Source organism: Cydia splendana, chromosome 26 (assembly GCF_910591565.1).
Source record: "Cydia splendana chromosome 26, ilCydSple1.2, whole genome shotgun sequence".
NCBI classification, from domain to species: Eukaryota; Metazoa; Arthropoda; class Insecta; order Lepidoptera; family Tortricidae; genus Cydia; species Cydia splendana.
This window is the reverse complement of record NC_085985.1, coordinates 2,923,474-2,939,935: the sequence shown is the minus strand read 5'-3', so window position 1 is coordinate 2,939,935 and position 16,462 is coordinate 2,923,474. Positions and strand designations below refer to the sequence as shown.

Sequence of the window (16,462 nt, the reverse complement as noted above, 5' to 3'; positions counted from 1 at the left end):
TTATAGGTAATTCAGAGACACTATAGTACATTGTGCAACATGGGGCGTAAGTTGAATATTGCAAACGAGAGTAAGTTAAATCGCGACGGCTTGCCGGAGCGATTTATAGACTCGAGTTTGCAATATTATTACGCCCCGAGTTACACACAATGTTTTTCATCACACTTACATCACACAAAAATTAAGTATAAAGACAAAAAACTGTTAATTATGGCACTAGAAACTTCATAACTCCCTAGAGAGAACGCTTTTTCTAAACTCCCGCTAAACCTGCGTGCAATTTCACATTTACTGAGCGAGTGTGATGAAATAAGTATTTATTTTATTTTTTTCAGTATTCAATTATGTTTGATGTGGTTTCTTATTATGTTTTAATATTGACTCTGAGAAAGATTTTAAAAGGGGTTGATTTTTAAGATTCTGTACCCAAAGGGTAGAAATGGGACCATTACTAAGTGGATACTGTCCATCTGTCTGTCTGTCACCAGGCAGTATCTCATGAACCGCAATAGCTAGTCAGTTGAAATTTTCACAGATGATGTATTTCTGTTGCCACTATAACAACAAATACTAAAAACAGAATAAAATAAATATTGAAGTGGGGCTCCCATACAACAAACGTGATTATTTTGCCTTTTTTTGCGTAATGGTATGGAACCCTTCAGGCACAGGTCCGACTCGCACTTGACTGGTTTTTAATATTTAATGTTATTCCGCTATTCTTGTGTATATGTAAGTTGCCCCAACAATCCTTTCCATTGTGAAGATCGAGGTCTATTTCCTTTTTTCTAAAAATTTATAAAATAATTAACCAAGGATAAACTTCTGTTAAATACGAGTATTTTAAGGTGAAATCCAATTTCATCCGTTTTAAAAAGTTTGCTTATAATAGCTTAATTTACCTCATATGAAACATTAGCTGTTTCATGCAGTTTCCTTTTTTTATGACTTGCAGATGCACTAGATGCAGGCTATAGCCAAGTTTTTATGCCACAATGTGAACCCATAACACAAGAGAATTAAAAAAAAATAAAAAAGAATAGACAAAGTGAAAAAAGTTTCTCAAAAAAAAAATTACTTACTTCGCTCATGTACGGCGTCCAATCGCGAGCTTCAGACTCCCATTCTGGTGGAGGCTGTTTTTCCCTCAATTTCTCTATCACAACGGCATCCGAGTCGTTATCGACTATAGTACGATCGAAATCAAATACTGCGAGAGAGGCCATCTTATGACGTGCACACAACGCGGCGGTCGCGTGGAAACTGCGGCGGGGATCCAGGGCCAAGCTTTTATAAGGCGCGCGCAACTTTTCACGCCATGGCCCTTTGCAAATTTTCCTTCTTTCGGCCAGGGTTAGGTTTTTAGGAGTTTCAGCTACGGATCATAAGCGGAATTGTATTTTATGTCCTAAACTCCATATTTTCCTAAGGTTTTCATGTATTTTTAGCAAAACATTGGTGAAAACATTGTATTCGGTTTGACACTACTGTTCTGTCAATGTCAAAACCAGCTGCTTAGAGGCGTTTGGTTAGGTATTAAAGAAGCATGTGTCTTGAATTTATATATTCATTTAATGGACCCCAAGTGGAAGTAGAAAAAAAATGAGTAATTCTCGTAATTTATTTAATTTACAAGTAATCCTGGCATAATTCGGAAATATATTTTTTCGTCGTATCAAAAAGGAAAGTTGGGATTTAGGAATTTAGAAAAAAAAACATGACAGTTCAGAAAGATAAGAATTTTGACATAACCTCTCATGCTAGTTTTTGCTAGAAAAATTAACAGAAAATTTTACGTTTCGTGGCACAAATGGCATCAATAACAGCGTATTCAGTGGGCCGACTGGCAAAATACGTGACAGAGTCTACATTCCGGAATTTACGCTCGAATTTGTACAGGTATCGTTGCGCAACGTATGTCTTTATAACCTAGAAAGTTGTCTATTTTTCAGGACTTTTATAGCAAATAGAAGCGCTAAACTTGCTGTTTATAGGGACACTATAGTTTTGTCTATTATATGCAACATATATTCCATAAAATAATTAGTTAAGCAGTATCTTTTCATTCAAATTCTTTTGATCAAAATCTTCACTTTTACCAATCTTTTACCAATATTGGCATATATCGTGATTGTTCACATACAATTTTGGGTTTAATTTGATTGATTTTATATGAAGCAGCATAAAAACTCGGAAATTTCAGTTTTGAGAACTATAGCTATATTGCATCAGAAGTTTATGGTCCATTTTTTAGTGAACTGCTGATAAAACAATCAAAGTATAAAGAAAACCTTGGAAGGTTGTGTGTTCTACGAGCTAGGAAAGTAAACTCTGATATGTCTCAGTTTCTCTACCATTTATTTAGGTATCTAACCCTTATCTTGGCAATGTATCTTACAAGATACATAATTTTACACCCTCACGGTAAATATCTACCAACCTCGAAGCTATAAACCGTAAGCAGAATGCCTTGCTTATCTTATCTAATCTTATTGTTTTTGGGGGCCCTTGCGGATACACTTCGACCCATAGGGGTCTTTTGTGCAATTACCCCCTAGAGAAGATCCATCAACTACTCAAGAGCTTATCCCATCATATCCATGTGCCGGATGATGGAGCTCATGGGTTGTCTCTTCCTCTTCGCCACACATATGACAATCGGTGTTGTCAGAGTGTCCCATCTTGGCCAGAATTCCTTTGACCCCGTAATGGCCAGTAAACACCCTCGTTATGATTTGGAGTTGTCTTTTGCTGTTTCCAAAGCTTTATGCTCCAGCCATGTGGCATCAGACAGCACCTATCAACCACAGTCACACATTCTGACCTCTTTCGGCCATGTTTCTCATCGTGGTAATGACTCCATAGAGCGTCTCGTAGTGCAGGGAAAGGTCGAAGGCACCTGGCCACGTGGTAGATCACCAATGAGATGGACGGACCAGATCAAGGCCGCAACTAAGTGCTCTGTTTAATGAATGTACCCGGAAAGCTGCAGTCCGCGACGAATGGCGCCATATTAGCAAGATCATCACTCATCGAGATTCACAATGATGACCACGACCACTCTGGCAAGAGTGTACCGACTATGAAGATGCTCCAGCCAGAGTCTACTCCTTGCATAAAGAGCTTTGCGTGCTTTAGACCCGTCAGACTGTCCCATTCTTTCTGATGTTTGGGCTCTCACAGAGAACCATCACAATCGCTATCAAAGAATGCCTTGCTAAGTGTTACAGTAGTGTAAGTGTTGCTAAAGTATGAAGTGCAAAACTGAACCCTGCCACTTTGAAATAGAGTCCTAAATCATGTGGGAAACATATTCCCTCTGCCTAAAATCAATCACTTTATGCTCTTTTACTATACTTAATTTCAGGAGTACCACCCGCGGGTACAGCACAGAGGAGAACGCCAAAGAGGAGAGCAGTGAGAAGCTGCCGGCCACCATAGAAGAATGCCATAAGCAGCTGGAAACCCTCACCGGAGAGCTCAACACTCTTAAGGCACAAGCCAAAGACTATGAGGTAAGTTTATGTAGAAGCTGCCGGCCACCTTAGAAGAATGCCATAAGCAGCTGGAAACCCTCACCGGAGAGCTCAACACTATTAAGGCACAAGCCAAAGACTATGAGGTAAGTTTATGTAGAAGCTGCCGGCCACCTTAGAAGAATGCCATAAGCAGCTGGAAACCCTCACCGGTATGAGGTAAATGCATATGCAAGTTCATCATATCAGCCTTTTATCGCTCACTGCTGAGCATAGGCCTCTCTTCGAGCCACTTATCCCGGTCCCGAGCCAATCTCATCCAGTAGTGACCCGCAATCTTCCGAATGTCATCCACCCAAAGCCAATGGACGCCGGGCACTCCTTTCATCTGTAAGCGGCCACCATTCCGTTAACATTTTGGCCCACCTGCCATCACTCTGCCTAGCAACATGTCCCGCCCAGCTCCATTTAAGTTTGGTAATGACGTATCCGACGTCTTGCACCTTGGTGCGACGTCGGATCTCGACATTCCTCACTCGATCTTGAAGTTTGTGTTTATTTGCAAGTTACAGATGAGGAAACTGATGTTTTGGAGTATAGTTTATAACACTTTTATTTTGGAAGTCCTTTAAAGGGATGCTAACGATAGGGGTTACCATTTGTGCAAGAGTTTTTAGAGATAGGGAGTGTTAACACTAGCGCTAGCGACCCGCCTCGGCATCGCACGGGTTAACAAATTATACACCGAAACTTTCCTCGAGAATCACTCTATTGATAGGTGAACCGCATGAAAATCCGTTCAGTAGTTTTTGAGTTTATCGCGAACATACAAACACACAAACAGACAGACGCGGCGGGGGACTTTGTTTTATAAGATGTAGTGATAATTACTAAATAATAGACTTTATTGGCAGCAGGACATTGTGACTCTGGACGTTCTGATATCAAATATCAACATTTATTCAGCAAATAGGCCACAAGGGCACTTTTACACGTCAACATTGAATTTACATACAAGCAAAAATAATAACAAGACATTAACAATTTTATAAAATACAACTAACAATTCAAACTAACGTATTACAATTACTTAGAGATGTATATGGTCTCTTAATGTCGAATTACATAAAAAATACAAATACAAAACACAAAAAAAAAAAACTTTGAACTTCTAAATCTGACTCCGACTTGGAAATATAGGTATTATTACTAGAGATGCACCGGATATTCGGTTACTATCCGGCCGGATACCGGATTAGTGACATACTATACGGCCGTTTAAGGATAGTAACTTTGCTTGATTTCGGAGTAAACAAATTGTATTTAAGAAACAGTCACGGTCATAATCGTACTCGTTTATTATTTTAAAGCAATTCAAACATTCCGCTCACTTCCACGCGCACTCATTTCGTACCTAGAAATGAGTCCACGCGAACGTTCACTACGAAACATGTCAAAACCTGACAATGCGCACCTCACGCACCTGAAGAACTGAAAAGTAGGTATAGATCCGCCGGCCGAATATTCGGCGGCAGGATACCGAATATTCGGCCGATGGTCAGGCCGAACATCCAGTATCCGGCCAAACAACTATCCGTTGCATCTCTAATTATAACGCCCGTAAAGGCTTTAGCCCCCATTCGCACGAGAGCTTTTACAAAGCGCGTTAAAAAAGCGCTTGAATCTCTCCGCACTCTAAATTCGATTTAACGACCAAGGCTTAAAGTCGAAAATCCAATAACGCTTGATAAAAAGCGCCACCGCTGTCGTGAGAATAAATACACATGTATCCATTTGTGTCATTCAAACGCTTTTTAACGCGCGTTGTAAAAGCGTGGGAATAGGCAAACAAAGTTCACTTGATTCACTTGATGTTGTGTGCAGGACAAATACAAGCGCGCACTCGCGGAGGGTGAGAATGTCCGTCGGCGTATGGTCAAGCAGGTTGAAGACGCCAAGTCCTTCGCCATTCAGAGTTTCTGCAAGGATCTGCTTGATGTAAGTAACCCTTTTTAGGGCCTAGCGTTTTTTAACGACGGCTCGTTTGTATCGATACACACGCGATTGGCACGCAAGCTAAACGCAGCTTGGAGAACTTTGCACACCTACAGCGATGCAGACGGACCTCCAACGCGCGTTTGTAGCTATACAGACGCGATGCTACCGCGCCGTCGATGCGCGTTTGTAAGGGTTATTCCCACTAGTTACCACCAAGTTGTTACCCGTGGTAACTACTGGGGAAAAAAATCCCACCTTTTACCACTGGTAACTACTGGGAATTATTTTTCCCTGTAGTTACCACTGGTACTAGTGGGAATACCCCATTTGTAACGATACAGACGTTCTAAAGCGCCGTCGACGTAGTTTGCACGACATCTCAAATATGCCCACCGTAAAGGAAGAGATCAAAAAATTCACTAAGAACATTGCAGTAATACTCCCTAAGTATTACTGCAATGTTCTGCCGCCAGAGTGCAGCACTAATTTGTTTAGTAAACCATAGAGTAACTTATACATACTAGGCCTTAAACAGTTTTTTGACAAGTTTTCACTATGACATTGATGCATCAAGGCGGTTTACAGGTGGCCTACCGAGAAACGCGAAAATCGAAATTTTTTTATCTGCCTCTCTATCGATCGAATAGGCAAGAGTGATAGAGAGGCAGAAACCGAACTTTCGATTGTCGTGTTTCACGGTACGCCATGTGATTGACCTAGTGACGCCCTCTACGCAGAGTTTTGCGTAATATTCCCTATTACATTGAGCGCCTGGCGAGGCACCCTAACCCACTGGCTTCAAAATTACTGGACAAGACTGAAACAGTACAAAGACTTAAAAGGATGCACATCGTGCCAAGTGCGAGTCGGACTCGCGCACAAAAGGTTCCGTACCATTACGCAAAAAACGGCAAAAAAATCACGTTTGTGTTATTTATTTTTTTGTGTTTTTAGTATTTGTTGTAACCTATAGCAGCAAGTTATGTCATCTGTGAAAATTTCAAAGGTTACGTTTCAAATGTTGCAACTATTACGGTTTATGAGATACAGCCTGGTGATAGACAGACGGACAGACAAACGGACAGACACACAGACGGACAAAGGAGTCTTAGTAATAGGGTCCCGTTTTTACCCTTTGGGTACGGAACCCTAAAAGACACCCGTTTAATCCTCGATCTATTGGATAATACCTCAGTTCCCACTTTACCACTCGCTGGGTCACTTTCAACCCGTGATTAACAATATTTTCGTACAGGTGGCTGACACATTGTCGGTGGCAGCAGAGAGCGTGCCAGAGAGCGCACTGGGCGAGGGCGGCGCTGAAGGCGCGGCCGCCGCATTACGCTCGCTGCACGACGGCGTGCGGCTCACGCGAGCCATGCTCACACAGGTACAGACAGCAAGCGTCAGTGGCGTACAGGCTGACACAGTGTCGGTGGCAGCAGAGAGCGTGCCAGAGAGCGCACTGGGCGAGGGCGGCGCTGAAGGCGCGGCCACCGCGTTACGCTCGCTGCACGACGGCGTGCGGCTCACGCGAGCCATGCTCACACAGGTACAGACAGCAAGCGTCAGTGGCGTACAGGTGGCTGACACAGTGTCGGTGGCAGCAGAGAGCGTGCCAGAAAGCGCACTGGGCGAGGGCGGCGCTGAAGGCGCGGCCACCGCGTTACGCTCGCTGCACGACGGCGTGCGGCTCACGCGAGCCATGCTCACACAGGTACAGACAGCAAGCATCAGTGGCGTACAGGTGGCTGACACAGTGTCGGTGGCAGCAGAGAGCGTGCCAGACAGCGCACTGGGCGAGGGCGGCGCTGAAGGCGCGGCCACCGCGTTACGCTCGCTGCACGACGGAGTGCGGCTCACGCGAGCCATGCTCACACAGGTACAGACAGCAAGCGTCAGTGGCGTACAGGCTGACACAGTGTCGGTGGCAGCAGAGAGCGTGCCAGAGAGCGCACTGGGCGAGGGCGGCGCTGAAGGCCATGCTCACACAGGTACAGACAACAAGCATCAGTGGCGTACAGGTGGCTGACACATTGTCGGTGGCAGCAGAGAGCGTGCTAGAGAGTGCACTGGGAGAGGGCGGCGCTGAAGGCCATGCTCACACAGGTACAGACAGCAAGCATCAGTGGTAAGTAGGCGTGGGCAAAGTGGGGCATATCCCCACGGCCTCGCGCCCCAAGAGAGGCCGCGCGCGAGGCCCCTTCGGTCACAATGAAAAAGGGCCTCGCAGATGCGACTTCGCATACGGCTAGATTAGTTCACGCTACGCCGCTGGCAAGCATTAAAATATATAAAGTGTATTCATCCTTAATTGTCCTATCATGTAAATAAACACTTCTCGAAGACATTATTACATTTTTATCTTGAATTACACAATAATCATCACTATGTTGTTGTATACTTAAAGAAACTCACAAAGTATTGAAATTAACCAAATAACCACTGAAAAATATCATTTCTAATAAAATTTTTCATCAAGAATCGCAGTAACGAACGGATTACCTCAAAAACATGTGACATTGCGATGTCTAGATTGTCTATGAATCGTATTGTTGGAATGTCACTTTGACGTCACGTTTGCTTACATGATAAGACACGTAAGGACTTCGAGCAACACGGAAGGGAGGCGGCATTCGCACTATTTCCCCTCTGCCGAGGTACAAGATTAGCGCGTCAATCTAATCTAGCGCGGGTAATAAAACTAGTTGCACTTGGATTTTTCACTAGACCGAGTCCAGACGCGCGCGTGAACACTGCTGCACAAATATGCCCGTTTGCTCGGTTTTTTGTTATAAAAAGAGGTCGGGGACATCAAATTTACAAAAAGAAAGTGTTACATTTCACTTGTAATATTTTTTTTACATATCATACGTTTAATTACATTTAAACACAATTATTATATTTTAGTCTCATGTAATTGTTGGATTTATCGATTTTGCTCGCTCAGTACAAATTGCGGATCGGTCGAGCGACAAATCCGACTTCTCATCTCTCAGAATACAATAACATACTTCAACGAAAATGTGTTAGTGTGCGTGTTGTGACTTGTGACACTTGTCACTCGTCCGTACACAAAAAGAGATCGAGGTTTGCAAGATTTGTCTTTGACGTGTGTTATTTTCTATGTATTTGTGTCGTCATTACAGATTGGATTTTGTATGTAAGTGTGTGAGAAGTGCGACTGTGTGCACCTTCCCCCCCACGCAAAAAATGGCAGAAAGATTTGTACGGTGAGATATCGCTTGGGCCCCTCCCTTCCGATGTGTCGGAAGCCGGTGTTGCTCGAAGCGTAAGGATGAATACACTTTAGCTAATACTGTGGTATATCCTCAATAGGGGATATTACTGCAATGTTCTGCCGCCAGAGTGCAGCACTACTGACGTGCCTTAAACTGTTTTTTGACAAGTTTTCACAGACAATAAAATATGACATTATTGCATCAAGGCGGTTTGTTAACAAGGGCCTACCGGTAAACACGAAAATCGAAATTTAGTTACCTGCCTCTTTAACGCTCGAAAATGCAAGATTGATAAAGAGATTAGATAACGAAATTTCGATTTTCTTGTTTCGCGTTAGGCCATGTGATTGACGTGACGTGTGATGTGTCAATGTGGTTTATTTACTGTATGTGCCACAAAGGTGCCACCTACGCAGAGCTTTGCCTAATATTCCCTATACCAGCAGAAAAAGGCACAAAAGGGCACTTCGTGAAAGCATAAGTTTCTTGTTTGAGAGAGATTATCTTCTATATGTAGTTACCTCTGGACCAGGGATGTTGCGAATATTCGCATCCGCAACCGCGGAACTTCCGCATTATTTTCAAAATCCGCATCCGCATAAAGTCGATGCAGAGCTTAATGCGGATGCGGATGTAGAACAAGTCGGTACAGGAACGTCTTAGCGGCGGCGTAAGTGCTAGGTAATTTCGTCATTACCTGTAACCTGCTATAACGAAATCGTCTAGATCCAGAAAAGTCGGCCAAATTACTTTTTATTAAAAATAACGCACTTACGTTTCGTTTTTTAAAAATTACGTTAATAAAAATTACTAAATAACAATATAATATTTGACGTTTTTAGGTACCTAATCTTGACATCCGTATCCAAGGATGTGAGCCTTTAATTATCCGATATCCGCATCCGCGGATGTGAGCCCTTAAATATCCGGATGTCGAAAAATCTGCATCCGCAACATCCCTGGTCTGGACCTGAGCAGGCGTGGCTCACTCCGCGATTTCCTCGCTTTGCTACAGGTAGCTAAAAGTACATCCGTTCCACACCAATTTTGGGGAAAGCCATAAGCCGCGCGTGGCGCTGTCGCCACCTAGCGGCCATATCTGTCCTGATCGTAACAGACGCGTTTTGTTAGAGAGTGAGTCTTCTGTACCTAGTACTATTATTTATTCTGTGGCTTAAATCACGTTTGATTTCAGGTGTTCACTCGGCACGGACTGGTGGCCGTGTCACCTTTGAGAGAGAAATTCGACCCCAACCTCCACGAGGCGCTCTTCCAACAGGTAACTTTATAGAAGGGATGTTTCCTGTAGAGATGCACCGGATGTTCCGTTACTGTCCGATATCCGGCCTATCCGGCTATCATTATAACATCCGGCCGGATATCGGATAGTGGCCTGCTATCCGGCCGGATACCGGATAGTAACATTGCTTGATTTCGGAGTAAACAAAATTGGAATAAGAAACAGTCACGGTCATAATCGTACTCGTTTATTATTTTAAAACAATTTAAACATTCCACTCAGTTGCACGTGCACTAATTTTGAACCTAAAAATGAGTCCGCGCTAACGTTCACTACTAAACAGGTCAAAACCTGCACAATGCGCACCTGAAAAACCGAAATGTAGGTAGGTATAGTTCCACGGGCCGAATATTCGGCCAATGGTCTGGCCGAATATAGGTTTGTAACTGGGAAGAAAATTCAACTACAAAAAATTATACAATTTTTTTGATTTACCTACGTGTAATACATAAATAAGTAAATAATTTAGCCTAACTATTATAGGCTATACGTACATAATATACGTCCCACTGCTGGGCACAGGCCTCCTCTCAAGCATGAGAGGGTTTGGGCTATAGTCCCCACGCTGGCCCAATGCGGGTTGGGGACTTCACATACACCTTTGAATTTCTTCGCGAACGTATGCAGGTTTCCTCAGGATGTTTTCCTTCGCCGAAAAGCTAGTGGTAAACATCAAATGATATTCCGTACATAAGTTCCGAAAAACTCATTGGTACGAGCCAGGATTTGAACCCGCGACCTCCGAATTGAAAGTCGGACGTCAGATCTACTCGGCCACCACCGCTTCTAATAAATCCGATATTAACCTTTTGAACGCCGCGCGTATCGTCAGGGGTGCGAAACTCCTGACTTCGGCCAAACTCGGCTCCGCTCGGCTCAGCATTGCTCCGAGCAATTATTAGGGTTGACACAACTTGACGTCCCTTTGCGTGCATGACCACAGATAAGAGGCTGTCCATAAATTACGTCATCTATTTTTGACAATTTTTGACCCCCCCTAAAATCATCCAAAAATCATGCTTCGAATGACCCCGTTTCCTCCTACGTCATGCTACCATCATCCGATGTCCAGACCCCCCTCCCCCAATTTATGAATAGCCCCTAAGATAATGGCTTGAATTTTGACAACCCTAAATAGCCGAAAGGGATAGTGCCATATATTAGAAAGGTACAGCATGATTTGACCCTGAACCGCTGTCAAACTTCGGTTTTGTAGGAAGTTTCCTTTCTGTACGGTAGTACTATTATTTATTCTGTGGTATCGTGCGATCGTGAATCTTGTGTGAATGCACGAAGGTTGATCGAGTCGGACCAAGAAAAGTCTGCAGCGGATTTGATAGCCCACGCAGTGCAAGTGTTATTTATACGTCATAATTTCACAGAAGTTTGACGTTTAAAATAACACTTGCACTGCGTGGGCTATCAAATCCGCTGCAGACTTTTCTTGGTCTGACTCTATTGGGCTGTACCCGCGCGCGTCAGTTGACGTCTTTGAAGTTCACAAGGTTAATATGTATGTATGTCTGTCCTCAGGAAGTGGAAGGAGCGGAGCCTGGCACAGTGGTCGCGGTCTCCAAAGTGGGTTACAAACTGCACGAGCGCTGCGTGCGGCCCGCCCTCGTCGGCGTGGCTAAAGGCTCCTCCTAGTGTGAGTATGTTTTATTACAAGCTTTTATTTAGTTTCACCTGACCGTTGGGTATCGTCTTAGGTCGTCCCATTCGTTTTTCGTCAAGTTCTTATATTAGTCCTATTCTGCTTTCGTCACTCATTCTACATTCGTCACAATCGTCGGTGGCTTTCAATGTAGAATGAGTGACGAAAGCAGAATAGGACTAATTTAAGAACTTGACGGAAAACGAATGGGACGACCTAAGACGATACCGACCGTTGTCTGTGAGTAATCAAATCTTGCAAGTTAAATTTGATCCACTTCCCGGTTTCCGATTGAGCTGAAATTTTGCATGCATGTATAAATCGGATGACAATGCAATATTATGGTACCATCGAGCTGATCTGATGATGGAGACAGGAGGTGGCCATAGGAACTCTTTATCCACACACATATCATAAACATTCTATGATATATTCACTAACCTCATATTACAGCCGACGTTGGGGCACTTTCTCTGGCGGAACTCGCGGATATGAGATGGGGTCTGTACTGTAATTAGGCATTAAAATACTCGTGTGATACTTATATGAAACTCGCTGCGTTCGTTTCATAAACCCACACTCGAGTTTTTACGCCTTTCATTATGTAGCAGTCATATAAACTACTATTATACCCCGTCGGTGGCAAACAAGCATTAGATTCGCCAGATTATAAGCGGGTACAGTAGCATATGAAATTACTTGTAATACCTGAGCTAGCATATGCGAGTTTAACTCAAGGCTGTGTAGAACCCCATATAGTCAGGTGAAAAGCAAAAGTCGCTAATTACTAAAAAAAAATTAAACAAAAATCGACCTTCTTTTAGTACAAATATGGTCCACTATGGCTATGAACTTGTGGTGGTACTTAGTGACTTTTGCTTGTCACCCGACGATATTTTAGTCTATCGAAAAGTCTCAGTAAGGACTTATGCCCCAGCCATCTTTTTCAATTGGTAAAACTTATGTTTCGTAAAACGTATAATCTGTATCTTTAGGTATTTAAATAAGAGTAAACAAAATCTACCCTCAAATGGCTCCTTAAGCCAGTTGAGGCACAGAATAAATAATAGTACTAGGTACAGAAGACTCACTCTCTAACAAAACGCGTCTGTTACGATCAGGACAGATATGGCCGCTAAGTGGCGACAGCGCCACGCGCGGCTTATGGCTAGCCACCAAAATTGGTGTGGAACGGAGCTACCTGTAGCAAAGCGACGAAATCGCGGAGTGAGCCACGCCTGGTTAGGGTAGATGAAAACATTACATGATCAAATAAAATAGGTTAAAGTCAGGTCGTTCAGTGACAGATCCAGCCGGTTTTGTATTTGGACGGTTAACCAATAAATGTTATAACTACCCGAAATCTTACAAATTGTTTGTTTACATTTATTTAAATACCTAAAGATACAGACTATAGGTACTAAAAGTTCTTCACTGAAAAAAAAAATATTTTTTCTTATGTATTTCTTTTGCTACCTTAAAACATTAAAACATTAGTCACGTTTCAAATATTCAGATCTTTCGCTTGCAATACAGCTTATAGATACAATGTTTTTATATCAAATAGGGTAAACTGTCAATTACTGGCCCTGGCCACTGTCTAATAACTGGCCACTTTACACTAAAAATGAATTTTATTCAGCTATAAACAGAATTCATTTTAGTATGAGGTGTCAATAACTGCTGGATTTACCATACCTATAGTTCGTTTTAGCTTCAGCAAAAGACTACGCGATCTTTACGTGTATTTTAATTGAAAAACGCTTTTTAATATCAGTAACTCTTATGAAAGCAAAATAATGTAAATAATCGTACCTATATGATTCATAATTGTTACATATTTGCCGTGACTTATTTTTCAAAAGTGCTTTTTGAATAAAAATACACATCAAGATTGTTTACCAATTTTCTAATGCTAAAAAAACGAACTGTACTTAACTTCTATTTTTGTTCACAGGTACCAAGGATTCAAAAATGACACCTTTCTCGACATGTCACGGTCATACACGGATATAGCTTCTAAACTTGTCTTTTCTGTTCCCCAAATCTAAGATCACTAACCAATCTATCTGGTTTTGAACTAAATTTACAATTGGATTGGTCAGATTGGCCAATCAATCTGTCATTTTTATTTTAGTACCTGTTGAATAAAACCGTTAAACCCTTTACTAGGTTGCCATTTCAAAAATGACAGTCGAATGGCAGTTAGGTACGAGTATACTCATCGAAAATAGAACATACATATGTTTGATCCCTTAGCCTGGTAATGGGTTAACTTTTGGGAACAGAAGAGGCAACTTTTTTCTACGTGTCTATGACCCATCACCGTTGGTTAGTGTAAAGGGGCCCACTGATTAACAGTCCGCCGGACGGTATAGGCCTGTCAGTTAGAACAAAAAGTTGACAGTTCCGAACAACTGACAGGCAGATACCATCCGGCGGACTGTTAATCAGTAGTCCCCTTTAGTTCGGTGCTGATCTAACATTTGATTGGCATTGCTATAGTTCGTTTTTTTTAGCATTAGAAAGAACTTGAAAGAAGGTAAGCGATCTTGACAAGTCTTAATTGAAAAACGCTTTTTAAAAATCAATAACTATTACTTATGAAAGCAGAATAATATAAATGATCGTATTAGATTCATAATTGTTACATATTTGCCGTAACTTATTTTTTTTAATGTTTTTCAACTAAAAGACACATCAAGATTATTTACCTTATTTCTAATGCTAAAATAACGAACTATAATTTGAAACCAAATTGCATTTACTCTTACCTGAAATGCACTTTTTTATTAACTACCTTTAAAAAAAACTTTACTCACAAGCTACCAAGCCAAACGAGTCTCGACTTATACTACAATTTAAGCAAAATACAGATGTACTGCATAATTGTATTCCACCGTATTGTCACGGAAACTTACGAACGTGTCTTGCTATTAAGGCCAGTGTCGGTACAAAAAGTACTGATATTGACTGAATTAGCACGGAAAAATACGAACGTTTCCGAGAAAATACGATGGAAAACTACATCTGTACAATTTTTATTCCTACAGAATTTTAACATATCCACAATTATCAGATAAACGCCAACATCATTTGTGTTATGCGTGTAAGTGAATTCAATTGCGTTTTAAACTTGTGAGTAAAATTCCTGTATGACTGGACTCTAGACATTATGTATGACAGAAGGGATATGTATAAAATTTACTTTGACACCTGCTTTACTGAGACAGTTGGTGAGAATCCTCTAGACCGAGTTTAGAGCAATTATTTCATGCAACCGATGATGCCAAAAATGTGGGAGTGCACGGGACGAGGTGAGCGAAGTCCCGTGCCGTGATTGGTCCGTTCAAAGACACGGGCGTCACACAAAGACACTTTCGATTCGAACATGGAGTAAAATTACCGTATGCTTTGTCTGTGGTGAGAATTAACGGTCTTGTGGACCGTAAGGAAACCGTTGAAAGTGTAGTAACTTATCAAAATAATAACCTAACTTGAAATCTTTTCTTCCTCACTCAAGTGTGTTGAAAAACATGAAACGCATGTGCATTGGTCATTACACACATCGGCTTTCTAATAGCGTACAATATTGCCCCGTGTGTAGTGACCAACGTAGCACACTTGTATCAAAATCATAGTCTAATAAAACGTGGTCTTCTCTTCCCAGAGTGACACAAGTCTACGTCACAATAACATTGCCGCTATATATGGCGCTATCGCATATTATCATATAGCGCTGTCGCATGATGACGTAGGCTTGTGTCAGTCAGGTGAACTAGAAAAGACGGGAAGAGAGTACCAGGCGGAGTATATTATTATACCATGATCACAATGTACTATTGGCAGGCGTGGCTCACTCCGCGATTTAGTCGGTTTGCAACAGGTAGCTAAAAGTACATCCGTTCCACACCCATTTTGGTGGCTAGCCATAAGCCGCGCGTGGCGCTGTCGCCACCTAGCGGCCATATCTGTCCTGATCGTAACAGAAGCGTTTTGTTAGAGAGTGAGTCTTCTGTACCTACTATTATTTATTCTGTGCTATTGGGAAATAATAAATGAAAGTTTTTGAGCATCGAAATCCCTTTGTTTAGACTAGCAATGAATTTGTATAATATTTTTGTTATGATTAGGCATAGATTTAGAATTCCATGATGTATGTCTGAGGTGGTAGTTGTTGTTAAAATAAATGGATTATATTGTTATTTGATTTGTTTCATTTTCATTACATCTACTAGCAGGGGGGGTTATTCCCACTAGTTACCACCAAGTTACCACAGTCAGAGAAGCGACTGGTAAATATCAAATGATATTTCGTACACAAGATCCGAAAAACTCGAGCCTGGCTAAAAAGAGTAGAAATTAAAACGTGGCAACATTGTAGTGTCGTCCCTTTCAAATCAATATATATAAGAACGGGACGACACTACAGTGCTGCCACTTTTTAATTTCTACACGCAAACATATAGTTTGTCAAAGGACTGTCTCATTTCAATCATAGACAGAGTTCTGAATCATACTATCTTTGTCTTACACTAGTACTAGCACCCAAAAGAAAAGGATGACTATAATTTTTCTCGTTCTTACTGACTGACAAATTGGTTTGACCGACTATATCTTTTAAGGCCGTAACACACTATCGCACCGCAAATAAAAAAAAATCAATTATTGCGGAACACCTATTTTAGTAGGTATTTATGTATTTTAATTAAATATCTGAACTTTCCCTTGGTTCCCTGCTGGGGCGTGACTATAAAATTGTGATCTGATAACCACAATAAAGAATAAAAGC

The 16,462-nt window shown here is 41.8% G+C and overlaps 2 protein-coding genes across 2 annotated transcripts in view; one reads left to right on the top strand and one right to left on the bottom strand.

Moving 5' to 3' along the window:
- Positions 1 to 1,464, bottom strand: part of LOC134803385 (pyridoxal phosphate phosphatase PHOSPHO2-like) — a 35,453-nt gene extending 33,989 nt beyond the window's left edge. The window contains exon 1 of the mRNA XM_063776200.1: positions 1,083 to 1,464. Within this exon, the coding sequence (XP_063632270.1) occupies positions 1,083 to 1,226 (144 nt within the window). The 5' untranslated portion in view covers positions 1,227 to 1,464. The remainder of the gene's footprint in view (positions 1 to 1,082) is intronic.
- Positions 1,465 to 1,707: 243 nt separating this feature from the next.
- LOC134803457 (grpE protein homolog, mitochondrial) lies at positions 1,708 to 15,875 on the top strand. Its single transcript, XM_063776276.1, has 7 exons — positions 1,708 to 1,899; positions 3,368 to 3,515; positions 5,361 to 5,474; positions 6,730 to 6,864; positions 9,912 to 9,995; positions 11,550 to 11,664; positions 13,628 to 15,875. The coding sequence occupies exons 1-6, from the start codon at positions 1,811 to 1,813 to the stop codon at positions 11,661 to 11,663; spliced, it is 684 nt and encodes a 227-aa protein (XP_063632346.1). The 5' UTR covers positions 1,708 to 1,810; the 3' UTR covers position 11,664; positions 13,628 to 15,875.
- The last annotated feature ends 587 nt before the right edge of the window (positions 15,876 to 16,462 follow it).